Source organism: Pseudochaenichthys georgianus, chromosome 22 (genome assembly GCF_902827115.2).
Source record: "Pseudochaenichthys georgianus chromosome 22, fPseGeo1.2, whole genome shotgun sequence".
NCBI lineage: Eukaryota > Metazoa > Chordata > Actinopteri > Perciformes > Channichthyidae > Pseudochaenichthys > Pseudochaenichthys georgianus.
Genome location: NC_047524.1, coordinates 19237439 through 19254602, shown reverse-complemented (window position 1 = coordinate 19254602; position 17164 = coordinate 19237439). Strand labels below are relative to the sequence as shown.

Here is a 17164-nt window from a genome sequence, read left to right as displayed (position 1 = left end):
AACAATTTCTCTGTATTCCCTCAAGTTCTTTATCTGCTGTCCCTCCCGGTGCAAACACGATTCACTTTATGTCATATTCCTAATTTTTTTTCCTAAGTACAGCCATTTCTCTGAGGAGGGGAACAAAATAATGTTTCAATTTTATGAAGAATTGTTGTCAGGGCCTTTTTCTTTATGCCTGGGGTTGTGAGGGAAACGGTGGGCATATCTCTAGGAAAAGGCGGCAGTGAGCTGAAATCTCATTTACTGGAACTTGTCATGAGAGTAGATAGAGGCTCCGTCTGGGGAGGCGAAGAATCGTTTTTTTGCCTCCGTGGACAGGTGTGGATAATGCCATGTGTGAAAGATGGAGCTCTGTATCATTTTATTGAGGCCGTTTTATTTAAGAATTTCCCACAAGTGCAGGAGAGAGTGGGAGAGAGATGAGAGGGATCAACAGTGAGAGACGCTGCAAGATTCTACTAATACACTTTTTTGTGCCTGTGTGTGTGTGTGTGTGTGTGTGTGTGTGTGTGTGTGTGTGTGTGTGTGTGTGTGTGTGTGTGTGTGTGTGTGTGTGTGTGTGTGTGTGTGTGTGTGTGTGTGTGTGTGTGTGTGTGTGTGTGTGTGTGTGTGTGTGTGTGTGTGTTTAATGGAGCGTCCACTTGTGCAATCCCAAAACTCTGAAGTTGTTTTCTGTGTCCAGTGCCTTTCTAAGTGCAGCAGTTTTTTGTATTTTATTTTGCGTTTACACTTAGCAGCCATGTGAGGGGATTTACTTGTGTAGCGCTCAGCAGTTTTGGCAAACGGAGGACCTCTCGAGATGGATTGGTGAACTGGATGGAGCCGGGGTGGGTGTGTGTCCCGTATCATGAGTGGCACATTGCCCTGGATATTTAGAAATTGGAGAGTGTCACCCTTTTGCTTTGTATTGCTTAGTGGACCTGTGTGTGTGTGTGTGTGTGTGTGTGTGTGTGTGTGTGTGTGTGTGTGTGTGTGTGTGTGTGTGTGTGTGTGTGTGTGTGTGTGTGTGTGTGTGTGTGTGTGTGTGTGTGTGTGTGTGTGTGTGTGTGTGTGTGTGTGTGTGTGTGTGTGTGTGTGTGTGTGTGTGTGTGTGTGTGTGTGTGTGTGTGTGTGTGTGTGTGTGTGTGTGTGTGTGTGTGTGTGTGTGTGTGTGTGTGTGTGTGTGTGTGTGTGTGTGTGTGTGTGTGTGGGGCTGCCTTGTGAGTGTACAAACATTTGAGCAGATCATGTGGTGCCCATTGCTCTAGAGGAAACACCATTATTGCTGCAGTGCCCCCCTAACACTGACTTTGGACCCCCCTGTGTTTATGATTAAACTATTTCTTGGCTGATGGAATAAGCGGAAGTAACGATATTTGTCATTCTAGTCGGACCCATTAGAGCATTCACGGGTCTCCAACACATCGATCACGAGCTACCGGTATCTCGCAAGCCCTCAATAGCCCCCACTTTACAAATATGTTTTTTTTTGTTTTTTTAACAAGCCGCCCTCGCCACGGAGGAGCACACAGCCTCTGTGAGCGGGCGAGCGAGACAGACAGAGAGAGAGAGCTAGAGAGAGCACACCTTTATCTATTTAATGTGTTGTAAAAAATAAAGAAATCATTCCAATGTGTAGCCTACTTTAGGACAGTAAAAAAAAAAACTGTTTGAAAGGGGAGTGATTTGTAAAATATGCATAAATAAAAAGAAAGAATACTAGAATACTACAAAAACAAGTTTAAATGATTTGTTATTGGTTGTGATCATATTCTAAAGATTTTTCGATTATTGAAAAGTATACAGCTCCCTGTCATGAGTGTTGAGAGCTGTATCCATACATTCCTTTTGTGCTCAAAGTGCACCAGATTGATGCATTTAACTTCAACATTTACAAAAAAAATCTTCCCGGGGCTGCATGCCCCCGGACCCCCCTAGAGAAGGTTTGGTCCACCCCCAAATAAAGCAGGTTAAAATAATTTTCTTTTAGTAAACACTGAAAACGGGTCCCACAGACCCAAACAGCATACAAAGGTAAGCATATAATAATGTGTAATGAAACAAATACCAATAACTGTATTGCATTGTTTTCTTAGGTGTATGCGCACTTCATACTGTCTTTTTCGTCCTGCATTTATTGTGTCCCCCTCAGAAAATAACTGGCCCCAGCCTGGCCCCCCCAGTCAAATTGGTCTAGAACCGCCACTGATCCTGAGCAATAAGTAGCCAAGAAAAATAATATCAATCAAGGATTAAAAATGGAAGTATATCCATCATTATTTCAAAAAGTATATTCATAATTTTCTTCCGAAAACATTCTCTTTTTTACGGGTTTTACACTACATTGGCTGATAACTGTAATTATTCCTTAATGTGCTTCACTCCAATGCTGGCAATCATTCATTAGGTGTCAGATTTGTCCAGAGCTTAAATATTTCATTTTAATGTCAGAGCTGCTTGTGCACTCTTTGACTTTAGCAACAGGATGCTTAAGCAGTTTCAAATATGAAGGGGGGGAGGTAAGTAAAGAGTACCAAACAGGAAGTGGACTTCGAAAAATGCATTACACACAGACATAGCAAATGTTTTCTATCTTTCTTAGGATTAGGCTCTCAACATCCTGGTGATGCAGACCTTTGCAGGATAACCCCCCGTTCTCCTCCATGCTGTTGAAGAACTTTTAGACACCCCATAGTACTCATTTCTATCTCTCTTGCACGTGCTCTGGTTTTCTTTTGCGATCCCTCTCTCTCTTTCTCCTTTGCACTCTGTGAAATAGTCCAATGTACTCCACACACATGCCTCAGTAGACAAAACCCCTCTAAAGCTAGAGCAGCGTAACCATCCGCACGTAACCCGCTGAATAAAGTGCTCCCATCCCCTGACATGTCTGCTTGATATTAGCCCGGCAATATGAGGCAGCGGCAATCTCTCCTCTGCGCTAGACGAGGTGATATTGAGTTGGGAAGAGGAGAGGGAACTGAGGAGGGAGCTTGTGGTAGAAGAGGAGGAGGAGGAAGAGACGTGTGTGTGTGTGTGTGTGTGTGTGTGTGTGTGTGTGTGTGTGTGTGTGTGTGTGTGTGTGTGTGTGTGTGTGTGTGTGTGTGTGTGTGTGTGTGTGTGTGTGTGTGTGTGTGTGTGTGTGTGTGTGTGTGTGTGTGTGTGTGTGTGTGTGTGTGTGTGTGTGTGTGTGTGTGTAAGAAACAGTAGGAACAAAATGTCATAAATCACACATGATCCTACACGGCGGAGTCAAAAGGGAGAAAGCATGAGAGGAGAGATAGAAGAAGAAGTCCACATTATCTGCCCCGGCACACAGACAAACACATCACTACGGGTGACAGATTATCATTAGCCGGACGCACTGTACTGGAATTTTCAGATGGCTCACTAAGACCCAAAACAACCTCTTAAAAAGACTCTGAAATACTTACAATGGGATAAATCGCCCATGACACCTTCTCTTTCTTCTCTTCGATTGTGTTTCGTGTACTTTGACTGCTTCGCTGCCTTGAGTTCCCTCCTGGGATTCAAACTCCAAATGCCTTGTCACCATTGTAATGCACAGTTTGAACCCCTGCCATACTCTCAACACTTCAGTGTTTTTCTTATTTGAATTCAAAAGAGCATGAATGCTAATGTAATTATCAGTACTCCTGCCAGTGAGCAGTAAGCAACAACATGCAAACAAGCGAGCGATCGCTGTGCAGCGATTACTGGCACGGCTGGGCTGTGGTTGTGGGAATAAGGCCATAGAGTTTTTATTGCTCTGGCTTCCCATCGCTTTAAACAACATTTACAACACTTTTAAAAAGCCTTTCAGACATTAAAACAAAGATGCGAGCTGTAGGTTTGAATTCAATCATTATATTTTGGCCCTACTCCAGCAAACTTAGCTCCTGATAGCTTTACGCAATAAACATCTTTGCTTACTTAATTCCATTTGTAGTTCATTTATGACCTGTACACTTTAATTTAAGGCTTTTGCTCGCTGTACTGTTATAAGATAAATCAATGGCGTCTGTGGTTTGTAGTGCGTGCGCTAAGTGGACTTGTGTCTTGGCAGACTCTAGAGATGAATTATTAACCAATCACGAAGCATCGTCGGGAATGAATGTAAATTATTATCCAATAAGAATAGCATATCATTAATCCCTCTTTTCCCCGCTACAGGTGTCCTCCATGGACTTCATGGCTATGAAGCGCTCGCAGCTGTACAGCATGTCCAACAATGCCTACTCCAGCCAACAGCAAGGGGGCGGGCCTTACCCTCCAAACCAGCCATACACATCGCCTCCCCCGCACAGATATCCAATGAGCATGCAGGGGAGGCCTCAAATGGGCATGGCCGGGATGCAGTACCCTCAACAGCAGGTATGTTAACAAACGTTTCCGTGCAATTCATGAATGAGCCCCCTCCCCCCTGTGGTGCTGATCCAGATAATTTGTAGCTGGTATTATTAGCGATATTGCTGCGGGACTTTCGCTTCTCGTGATGGAACATTCTCCAGTGGTTTTCCCCCTCAAGGCTTGGCATGTTCAATTTGAGATCCGGCCTAAAATTCCAGGCAGCACATCTCTCACGCGCCGGCATGTGGTGGTGTCACTCCTGTTCATCACTCAGATTCCCCTCAGACTCCCACTGGAGCGGAATGGGTTTGATGCTGTGTGTGTGTGTGTGTGTGTGTGTGTGTGTGTGTGTGTGTGTGTGTGTGTGTGTGTGTGTGTGTGTGTGTGTGTGTGTGTGTGTGTGTGTGTGTGTGTGTGTGTGTGTGTGTGTGTGTGTGTGTGTGTGTGTGTGTGTGTGTGTGTGTGTGTGTGCGTGTGCGTGTGCGTGTGCGTGTGCGTGTGTGTGTGTGTGTGGTGTGTGTGAGGTGGGGGGATGGGGTAGTGGTATGGAAGTAAGCATGTTCATTCTTCTTGGACTAGGTGCTTTAATATATATTAATTTGCTTCTGAACTATATTAGGGTGCTTTTTTGTTTGTTGGTTTGTTTTGTTTGTGTATGCATGTCTGTTTGTTTGTGTGTAGTGGAATGCTTTCTGTGTAGCCATCACAGACACACACACACACACACACACACACACACACACACACACACACACACACACACACACACACACACCACACACACACACACACACACACACACACACACACACACACACACAGCCGACCCACGTCACTGTCTCTCAATACAATAGGCCTGTGTTGGAGACAATAGCGCTTCTGTCTGCTTTATTGAGTCTTAAGTAAATCCCATTTGGACTGGAAGATGTGTTGGAGGGAGAAATACAGGGAATGTATGCATGTGTATTAATCTGTGTGTACTATATGTGTGTGTGGAGGATATGTGTGTCCCACATTTCTGGCAGATCACAAACTTCTTCCGTCTGACAAATCTAGCTCCATCAGTGTGTAGTGAAACAGCAGTACTGAGAGCAACAGTGAGAGACGGGGGAGTGTCCTCCGCTGTCAGTGCCTGCTATATTTAGTCAGCCTGGTCTGCTGGCCTGGACACCTCTTATTGAGGCGAGCGAGCTTCCACACATAGCAAGTCCACAAAGAGAGAGAGGGAAACACAGATGGACTGACAGCTAAACTTACATTGTCTTAGAATATTCTCCAAATGTGTGTGGAATGCTCATGTTTTTATTCATAAAAGAGCTTCTCACCTTTAATATGTTTTGTTATATGGAATATGAAGAAGAGTCAAAATTATTATTAAATGTATTTATTTTACGTTTGTTTATACTATTTTAGTTGTGATTTTTATGAACGCATCTAGCCTCAAAATCAACACAAGCAAAAATAAATAAATAAAAGAAGGTTAACTTTATATATTTTAAAGTTTTAATAGAGAAATAGACGGCTTATAAAGCTACAAAATATGTAATACATTCACAGCAATAATTAAACATAGGCTGAAGCCAGGACCACTCATGCCTACCTTTATCACTATACCAAAAAAAATTAAACAATGATGACATCATCTGCCAAATAAGTTCAAATATTTAATGCTGTAATTGACTCTATTAAATTCCATTCATTTTGTCTGTCTGGTCACGCTGTGCTCTGCAGTCTTTACTGAGACTTCGTTACCTAGACTGCAGATCTAAACCTCATCTGACGCATTTTGATGATGTCAACACACTCTCAGAACGAGCATTATTGAGGAGGCTCAGGGCTTTCGCAGCATGAAATACACACAATTGGGAGTGAGTGGGGGTGTGTATGTGGAGACAAGCTGTGCATAGAGAGTAATGACGTACAGTCAGTCACGCACAAAAATACATCCCTGTTCCTGCTCCGTGATGAAATCCTCTGGCGTATTAAATAGCCCGAACATAGCGCTATGGAACGTAATTAGTTCAAATAGAATTAGTTGTTCACTCCGGCTGTAGCCATGGGAAATGCGCTTCTAAAGTTTCTAATTATCTGGCTCTGGCTTTAAAAGCAGCACCACCGCATTGCCTATCTGCAGCCGGTGAAATCTAGCTCACAGTAATGAGTTCGGAGGAGGAGGTTTAATTCCACATTCTCAGATGAGCGTAATGAGCCTCACCTACAGAAAAGCGGTCAGGGGTCTGATCGGGGGGGGCTGAAAACGAATGCCCCAGATGTGCACTGCATAATATACTGTATATCGAGTCTTAAAGTGACTAATAATTACATTTCAAGAGATGCAGCAAACGCAGTTAAGATGGACATAATTGCAGCTGTGTGTGTAGGAGGATAACCCCCCCCCCCCCCCCCCCCTTTCTTAACCTCACATGCTAAGAGACTGCCCCAGGATCAGCCGCACAGAACATTCCCACCGTCTTCTTGACTGCGGCTGCATCAGCAAGGGGGATTGTGGGTGATGTAAGACACGGCACACACAATTCCCCATGATGCATTGCGCTTCAGGGCTGAGACCTCAGCTTGTTACAGCCAAGCATGCTGGGATGTTGCCAAGCAACGTGACGTCAACAAAGATATGCGTGTACGTCTATCTCTGTGATTTCCCCAAGAGTGAGTGACTGTGTGTGTGTGTGTGTGTGTGTGTGTGTGTGTGTGTGTGTGTGTGTGTGTGTGTGTGTGTGTGTGTGTGTGTGTGCGCGTGTGTGTGTGTGTGTGTGTGTGTGTGTGTGTGTGTGTGTGTGTGTGTGTGTGTGTGTGTGTGTGTGTGTGTGTGTGTGTGTGTGTGTGTGTGTGTGTGTGTGTGTGTGTGTGTGTGAGAGAGTGTGCATGTGAGAGTGTTTGTGAGAGTGTGCATGTGTGTGTTTGTGAGAGTGTGCGTAGTGGGTTTTAGCAGAGGAACAAAAGGTCCTCTTTGACTGTCTTTCATTATTATGATTAAATCCTGCTGAAATTAAGCCCCACTCGTATTAAATAAAGACTCCACAGTAATACATTTAATCCACTGGAGGTATTGGATATAGAATATGTAGAAATGTGTCTCCGTCATATTGACAACTTTCATATCGTGGACATTTATCTTTGTATCAGCTTGGATTTATGTTACTGGTTCACTTACAATCATCATAAGTATTTTATCCTTTAATCAAAGGGAAAGTTATTATTTTGTAACTTACCCTAAATTAAATCTGGCCATACGTGTTTTTGTCTTTAACCATAACCCCAGAGAATAACGATTACTTGAATTTAGTCAAATAAGACATAAAATCCTCAAAAAAATGTATTAAACCAATTTAAGAAACATTTTAAATCCACAGACCTCTTTATAAACAGTTATTTACATTATTTTCTGCCAGTAAAAAGTCCCTATGAAAATTGTTGACAGCAGAGGGGCAAGGCTATTGTTTGATGCGTTTAGCACCACAAACAACTTCATAATTACCCCCTAGAATCTGCGGATAAACATTTCTGACGACTGATGACAGATTTCTGGTGACAGTGTTTGTGTGTGCAGGACAGTCACTAACATCATAAACACAATAGGTAGCTAGACCCTACCTTTCATTACACATCTATGCAAAATATACTCTATCCAAACAGTGAAATGTATATATTCAAGCACACTACATGCTGCATTGACACGTTCACGTATCCATAAAAAACCATGTGAAGGAAGCTAGGAGCCAATACAAAGACCTCTCTTAAGATGAATTTAAACACTGTGACTCAACTGCTACCTTAATGTTTTTGTTTACAGTGCTATTGGTGTACATGTAAACTCTGTAATTATTGAGTCCAGAAATATTTCTTGCGAACTTTTTAACTGTTAAGGCCACATTTATTGAATTATTCACTGTAGCTGTGTCTGTTTCCTCAGTCACATCTAGTACAGAGAGTATGCACATGATCATACATGCACTCTCACACACGCCGTGACACATTCTGAACAGTCCATTTCACTACCAATTAGCTACTCTCCTCATGACCCCTTTCCTTGATCCAGCCATACACAGCAAGCACAGACACTGATCCCACTGTTGATGTCTGAGATTTAAAAAAAAAACGTCCTACTAGCCTTCAGCGAATACACCTAGAACTTGCATTAGGTGTAGTTAGCATCTTGCGGCATCAGCATGCATGTGAAAGAGTGCTGGTGGAGAGTTTAGGTGATGTGTGTGTGTGTGTGTGTGTGTGTGTGTGTGTGTGTGTGTGTGTGTGTGTGTGTGTGTGTGTGTGTGTGTGTGTGTGTGTGTGTGTGTGTGTGTGTGTGTGTGTGTGTGTGTGTGTGTGTGTGTGTGTGTGTGTGTGTGTGTGTGTGTGTGTGTGTGTGTGTGTGTGTGTGTGTGTGTGTGTGTGGAGTGATGGGAGCCAGAAAAAAACACATCAGCTTAAAAAAGAAAAGAGGAAGTGGAAGAAGGAGGCTGGTGTGTTGGAGACACGAAGAAAAGTGTCTGTTAGGGAAGTGGAATGAAGTTGAAAGCAACAAAAAAAAAAAAACCTAGCCAATTCTTAGCGTAATTTCCTGTGATTTCAAAGTTGGCAGACAAGAGAGGAAAAGGAATTTGAAGGAAACATTAGTGTTTGATGTGAAAAGAGGGGAGGGGTGACGGAGGGGGAGAAACAAAAAAAAAGATATCCTGGAGAATGAAAGAAAGGGAGAAATAGAAAAAGGAAGCAGTGTGTATGTGTGTGTTTATATATGGAGAGGGGAGGGGTTGTCAAGGAGTCAGCCAGAAACCATTAGCAGTGTTGGCTGTTTGTTCCTTTAACACTCGGCCAACTTAATGGAAGCCAAGCATTTAAAGTCAAGTGGAAATGTGGCTCAACTGCTGCTGGTCACTCCATACGAACCAAAACCCACCTTCACAAGCATGCTATCCTTCTCTACTTAGTATACATGTGTTTAAGTCACAGTTGGCTTACAAAGGTTTTCAGGAATCCTCGTTGTTCAGTAGTGGTCAGCTGGTAAAGAAGGAAGGAAGAAATAAACATCTGTTTCTTTCAAAAGCCTGCACTCCAATCAACTGGGCAAGCCGTGTACATTCCTGAATAACAGGCAACATTTCGAGATGTCTTCCTCTTTATTCACTTCATGTGTTTAATTTCTGCATTACAACATGTTTTTCAAATTGGTTTTCACAACAGCTTACCACTAGATTAAAACCAGTGTCATGCAACTGTCAGTATAAAATGTTATGGCTTTTAAATATTGCTGTAGAGAAGCACTGTTTTCAATTGAATTATAATAACAAAAATCCCTATAGTTGTTCTGTCTTGTGGTTTGGTAACAAAATAGGCCTTTGCGTTTCAACAAGTGACAGTCGAAAAAAGCACAGGTGTTAATATTCAACGTAATGATGGCTGCATTCCAATTTGCTTCAGTCTCAGGGTCTTGGTATCATTCATGCAGATTTATGTCCCACTGTCCTGGATTACTGAGACACTTGTATAGAGTGGAGCCGTCATTAGTGTTATTAGTAACACCTGTGTTTTTCCTACCAAAGAAACTGAAGCAGCTGAAGGGAATTCAGCCATCGTTAATTCAAATATTCACACCTGTGTGACATAACTACAGTAACCAAGTGTCCTTCATGGAAAATATTGATTGACAGGTCTCTTTATGCCTAACCAGAATAATGAGACAACAAGCATTTAACTCAATCTTGCCTTTGCTAATAATTTGTGAGTACTTATCATGGCCAGAAGAAATAGTGATTGGGCTCTTAAGTTACTACTATAACAAAAAGCTGTAAAAATCCGTCCAAACATCATCTTGCTGACGATCGACTTCAGGGAGTTAGATGGGTAATTTACGACATTGATTGAGCCTGGGTGGGGGGGTTCCTCACTAGTGGAGAGAGTGAGGGCCACTTGGAAGCACTTAGGGGCTCCGGGTGCTGGGGTTGTCTCTGGGGTTAATGCAGCCAGCGCTGCTGCCTCTGACAGATGGCTGGGAAGCCCCAATAAATCAGCCCTTCTGCCAGGAAAGATGGAGCGAGAGGAGGGGTGGAGGTACAAAGGGGACCACTCCAGCCTCGTCACCACCCTCCCCTTGTTTTTTAAAAAAGGTTCGCTGTTCAAAGTACACATCTGAACCAGGCTGATACACACAACACACACTTTCTGTCTTTCTTCTGCACAAATCCTGACCATGCCAGCCCACGGGACACTGGGCATTTTTACCTCACACTTAAAAAAGACATTAGGGGAGAGAGGGACAGAGAGGGGAGGAAGTGGGGGGTAAAGGAGAGGAGAGAAAAGGATTCACAGAAAGGAGGACCACTCTATAGAAAGTCTGATTCATTAAGGGTTCCTCTCTGGCTATAGAATAGATGAAGTTTCAGGATCAATTAATTAGCAAGCTAGCGTATGCATGTCAATGGCTCTAATAGCCTGCTCTCATTTGTAACTTTTATTACCCCACTGCTGTGGAGTGGCTCTCAGCCAATCAGACTCCACGTGGATGCGATCTTACGTTGCCATTAACTGGAATAGGGGGGGACTCTCCTCCCATTTTCACACAGCAGCTGAAGCAACACTATCAATTATATAAATGTAAAGTGTGTGTACGTTTGATCACACATCAATGAAGATGACCAAACACAGAATGGGACACGCATTAGTAAATTCTGTGTCCTATGTATAATATATATCGTGCTATATGTGATATGATTCAATGGATTTGTAAGCCATTAGTGAAATTACAAAACAAGCTGTCAGTCTTTTCTGTTGCATTAGTTGTATGAGCTCTGCATCATTCTCACGCAGGCAGGTGAAGTGATGTTGGAATTGAATATAATTTAGTGTTGAATGCAGGCAATCGGTGTAAAACGTCAACAAAAATAGTGTTTTTGAGAGATCCAGGCCTGACGCTCTGTGTCTGCAGCGCCTATTGATAGGATACAAGGGCAGAGAGATGAAAGTGGAGCGAAACTGAGGGAGCGATGACGAGAGGGGAAAGAAAGGGATGCTTTACGTCTCTGCCGAGTTAGTGGGGGATTAGTCGCCGCTCTAATTGGCTCAGCGAGAATTCATCTCGGTTTTCTTTTTAGATTAGAGATAGATTTCTACACAGGTCAAGTCTGCTGCAGCTTCTGCGTTTCTGGGCTTCATTTGTGGAGCGGAGAAAGTGAAGAGACGTGACACACCATCAACTTTTGAAAACAGATCTGAGGAGGCTCAGATTGGCATGATCAAGGTGCTACCACATCCATCCATTTGGTGTTAGGTTGGTACGAGGAGAAAAGATGAAGACGGGGCCCAGTTTTATAGACTTTGGAGTCTAACTTCAAAGTACTTCAAAGTCACACCGAAATAACTTGAATTAAGGTTGAGATGAATTGTATAAGTTACCAACACTTTGGCGTCACCATTTGAGATGAGCACTAAGGATAATAAATACCGTACATAAAAAGTCTCTTAGAAAAATGTACTTATTAAAAAAATACCTTAAACATACTGTAGCCTTGAGCTATTTTAAATTCCATTACACCATCTCAAGAGAATAAACTAGTAGGTACTTGTATTAACCAAACATAATGAAGGTTAAGTTGAAAGAAAGGAGAGAGACAGACGGAGAGAAAGTGTTGAATTTTTAAGTGTGTTACAAAATCTTATATTGATCCCATTAGGGTTTTTAGATATTTTGAATATAATGTGTTATCGTACAGTGATGTATCCACGTGACAAAGAATACATTTTATTTCATTATATACCCAGTTGCCAATTTATTAGATGCATCAGGCTGCGAGAGAGGTGTTGAATCACCTTTATGGTCATTCTTTAAGGTGCAGTTGGTGTTGCTATTTAACTACACTGAACAAAAATATAAATGCAACACTTTTGTTTTTGCTCCCATTTTTCATGAGATGAACTCAAAGATCTAAAACATTTTCTATATACACAAAATAATAATTTCTCAAATATTGTTCACAAATCTGAAAAAATCTGTGAAAGTGAGCCCACCTCACAGGTGTGGCATATCAAGATGCTGATTAGACAGCATGATTATTGCACAGGTGTGCCTTACGGCCCGTCCACACACAGGCATGAAAAAAATCTTGAAAAATCTTGATGCTGGGCGTGTCTGAAGCTTGGCGATTCTTTGCGAGCAACGCGACCAACAATCACATGAATCTCCCGTCCCCGACATACAAAGCAATAGCAATGTTAAAACGAAGTAAACTGGATATAAAATCCCCAAACAGGCGAAAACCTACCAGTTTCACCCACTGTCTCTGCCACCTCCCTCCATGCCTGGTTCCTCCGGTTTGTATCCCGGTAAATAGTTATGGTCGTAAAGAACCGGGTGATATGCTACCGTAATTTCTCGTTTGGAATATGAGGAAATGAACTGCGATCTGGCTCTCCCAGCTTGCACGCGGTTTGATTGGCTAGCGCTTGTACTGGCGGGATTTGCATAAACGGGATTTGATTGGCTGATGCCAGCTTCGAAAGCATCGGGAGCATCAAAAGTTGAACATTGCTCAAGTTTTGATGCTCACAATGCTTGCAAAGCCATGCTCCGCTCCCCACAATGCAGTTCGGCGAAGATTCAAAATCTTCTTCGTCACCCCATTCAAGTGAATGTGCGAAGCTTTGAAAGATTTTTTTCATGCCTGTCTGTGGACGGGCCGTTAGGCTGGCCACAATAAAAGGCCACTCTAAAATGTTCAGTTTTATCACACAGTACAATGCCACAGATGTCGCAAGTTTTGAGGGAGCGTGCAATTGGCATGCTGACAGCAGGAATGTCCACCAGAGCTGTTGCCCGTGAATTGAATGTTCATTTCTCTACCATAAGCCGTCTCCAAAGGCAGAGAATTTGGCAGTACATTCAACCGGACTCACAACCGCAGACCACGTGTAACCACACCAGCCCAGGACCTCCACATCCAGCATGTTCACCTCCAAGATCGTCTGAGACCAGCTACTCGGACAGCTGCTGCAATGATCGGTTTGCATAACCAAAGAATTTCTGCACAAACTGTCAGAAACCGTCTCAGCTCAGTCATCGGCTCATCTGCATGCTCGTCGTCCTCATCAGGGTCTCGACCTGACTCCGGTTCGTCGTCGTAACCGACTTGAGTGGGCAAATGCTCACATTCGATGGCGTCTGGCACGTTGGAGAGGTGTTCTCTTCACGGATGAATCCTGGTTTTCACTGTTGAGGGCAGATGGCAGACAGCATGTGTGGCGTCGTGTGGGTGAGCGGTTTTCTGATGTCAATGTTGTGAATCGAGTGGCCCATGGTGGTGGTGGAGTTATGGTATGGGCAGGCGTATGTTATGGACGACGAACACAGGGGCATTTTATTGATGGCATTGTGAATCAGAGATACCGTGACGAGATCCTGAGGCCCATTGTTGTGCCATTCATCCACGTCCATCACCTCATGTTGCAGCATGATAATGCACGGCCCCATGTTGCAAGGATCTGTACACAATTCCTGGAGGCTGAAAACATCCCAGTTCTTGCATGGCCAGCATACTCACCGGACATGTCACCCATTGAGCATGTTTGGGATGCTCTGGATCGGAGTATACGACAGCGTGTTCCAGTTCCTGCCAATATCCAGCAACTGCGCACAGCCATTGAAGAGTAGTGGACCAACATTCGACAGGCCACAATCAACAACCTGATCAACTCTATGCGAAGGAGATGTGTTGCACTGCGTGAGGCAAATGGTGGTCACAACAGATACTGACTGGTTTTCGGACCCCCCCAGACCCCCCCAATAAAGCAAAACTGCACGTTTCAGAGTGGCCTTTTATTGTGGCCAGCCTAAGGCACACCTGTGCAATAATCATGCTGTCTCATCAGCATCTTGATATGCCACACCTGTGAGGTGGGATGGATTATCTCGGCAAAGGAGAAGTGCTCACTATCACAGATTTTTTCAGATTTGTGAACAATATTTGAGAGAAATGGTTATTTTGTGTATATAGAAAATGTTTTAGATCTTCGAGTTCATCTCATGAAAAATGGGAGCAAAAACAAAAGTGTTGCATTTATATTTTTGTTCAGTGTATGTTGCGTTATTCTAACTCGTTAACCTAAAACTTGAGTTCCCATTCTAATAAAGTGCATAGTTAATTACGTATAGGGGAATTTTTTTTTGTCCAAACACCGGGCTGTCACCCAGAAGATCAATGTTAATTTCCTTTGTGAAATGTATCATTGTTGACTTTTTAATGTACGTCCAGAATGAGTTAACATACTTATTTGAGGCCAAACCATGATCTCTTATTTTTAAACCTTACCAGGTTTTGTGTTGTTTTTTTTCTATACAATGTTATCCATTTGTTTGAAACTGCAATTTTACAGTGAGGAGTTATATAGGTAACTATAGCCTAGCAATGACACAAGCTGGTTGGACACAATAACAGAAACACCTTGCATTATAGTGCTTTATAGTTCTCTTTCAATATATTTTATTTTATTTTCAGGTGAGACAATACAAAAAACATTAGGGACAACACAACAAAACATAATAAAACACACAAAACAATGACAAAAACAGACAAACAGTAGCAACCTAGTACTCTAGTACTTTACAGTTCTAAGTCAAACCAACACCTCATAAAAGTTTGAACAAAAACCTATACTTCCAAGGTGTCATGTTAACATAAGCCTACCTGCCTGTAACCCTTTAACCCATAATCCTCACATCCCCAACTCCTGCTTCATCTCTCACACACCGCCCCACTCTGACCCGAAGGAACTCCACAATCCATGGAGTCACTGTCATTTAGCACAGCGGCACCTCGGAGCGTCAGCATCCCAGGAAGACAGCCTCACAGCAGGGGATGTCAAATACCAGTATAATCTCCCGCGCTGATGTCGACCGCTAATGGTGAACAAGCGTGTTTCAACTAGAAGCCCTCCCTCCCTCCCTCCCTCCCTCCCTTCTCCCTGTTCAGAAGTAATTGACATGAATCCTACACAAGTTCGAGCCTGTCATCGTAGCGAGCGCTGAAAAAACGCTGGAATGATTGATCAAAGACATTTCAGGGCTATTTTGCGCTGAATTTTGATGTTTACATGTGTCGCAAGCCTTCCTTTCTTCTTTCTTCCCTTTGAACTTTAATGATGATTATTTTGTATCTGTCAAAACAGAATTAAGTTCAAGTTACCTCTAGTATCAGGTAGACAAAATGTCCAATATAAATAATCAATAAATATTTCAGGTGATTATTGATCTATTTACCGTTTTCTTTGTGGGAAAGCCTTCAATAACTCAACATCTGCACCCTCTCTCCCTCTCTCATTCAGATCCATTTTTAACCCCCCCCCCCCAATGAATCACATTAGCTGTTGCTTTCTCTCGCTCTTTCTCAATCTCCCCTCTCTCTTCTGTCTTTCTTGGCCCCAGATTGGGGTCAGGAGTTTAGTAGGGAAAACACATTTGGAGCCGATGGCATGGGGCCCAAAGCCTCTCGCAGAAAAGAAAAAAAAAGATAGAAAAAAGAAATCGCTGTTCACACACACATTACGGAGAGCATTAACCTGCCCTTCTCTGCCTCTCCAAATGTCTCCATTACAGCTCTGCTTGGAACAACACAGGCAGCGCTAGTCGCAGCCAGCCATCAATTGATGTGAGCAGAAAACGGAGAATTACAGGGAGGGGAAAATAAAGAAAGACAGACAGGGGGCAGAGAGCAACGTTTGGCAGTCTTCAGAAAGGAATCCGAGATGAAAATATAGAAAAAAACACAGCCTGTGTGTCTAACAGTCGATAGTGTACACTATCTGCTCGCTTTCACTCGCCGTCAACACAATGTTGATGTTATCACAAGGTCGATAAGTCACAATCTTTGAATATACAGGCTTGTGATTTCATTTGGGAATAAAAACTGTGGTTTATGTGCTCGATGCTTCATACATTGAAAGTACCAGACAATACATCTGGAATTTGTTTTTCTTTGTTGAGTGTGATAGTGTTTCTGGGTTTACATTTAGCCTAAATTCTGGTTTCTATCACACCACGATTGAGAAATATATCCCTCACCCTTTTTGTCTCAGTCCTCCAAGGGCAGCTCATTCCTTAAGGTATCAAGGGCTTCCCAATGTATGAGGAGGGGGGGGAGATATCTAACCTTGCGAGATGCAAGGATGATGACGGGTATCGTTATGCGTAAACCCTCTTCTCTTGCCTAATGTTTAATCATGAGTCTGTTGATGCTGATCTGTCCCACAAACATAAGGACTCACCTTCACCTTGTATCGCAAACCAGGCTGTGATTGGCTGATCTTATCACCGCACAGAGCTCAAGAAGCTAGTTTGTTTTGTTTTGGTCCTTAGTGTGATGTGTTGTCAGCTGATCAGAGTTTATATTTACGCTATATTGCCAGTGTCAGACTTAAACAACAGCACATGTGTTTTTACATTTGTCCAAATCAGACGCTATCTTGTTGCCGTGATAGCATTGTGTTGCGTGTTTCAAAGAACTTACAAAGCTCATTGTAGTATTACATCTAATTATCTAGGATTCCGTGACTAACTAAATGTTGTATAATGCAGTACACAGGTGTGTTGAAATGGAAAAGTAAAGCAAAATAAAAAGTTTGCAAGACACACATTTCTGGTCATGGATTTTCTTAAAAATCACAACGCTGAACAAAAGCATATTTTTTCTAAAGTTAGCTGCAACAGCCAATCAAACAGGTCGCTTAATGTCGAGCATCGAGACATATCCCACATTTAAAAATTCTTGAATTTAGCCAACTTATTTACAATATACATCCATCAAATATAGATCCATATAAATGAAATGTTTGT

The 17164-nt window shown here is 42.7% G+C and overlaps 1 protein-coding gene across 2 annotated transcripts in view; it reads left to right on the top strand.

The window, feature by feature from the left end:
• The window catches only part of arid1b (AT-rich interactive domain 1B), a 179844-nt gene that overhangs the window by 22757 nt on the left and 139923 nt on the right, over window positions 1-17164 (top strand). For both annotated transcript variants that reach the window (XM_071207190.1, XM_034111673.1), the window contains exon 2: window positions 4156-4356. In XM_071207190.1, the coding sequence (XP_071063291.1) occupies window positions 4156-4356 (201 nt within the window). The remainder of the gene's footprint in view (window positions 1-4155; window positions 4357-17164) is intronic.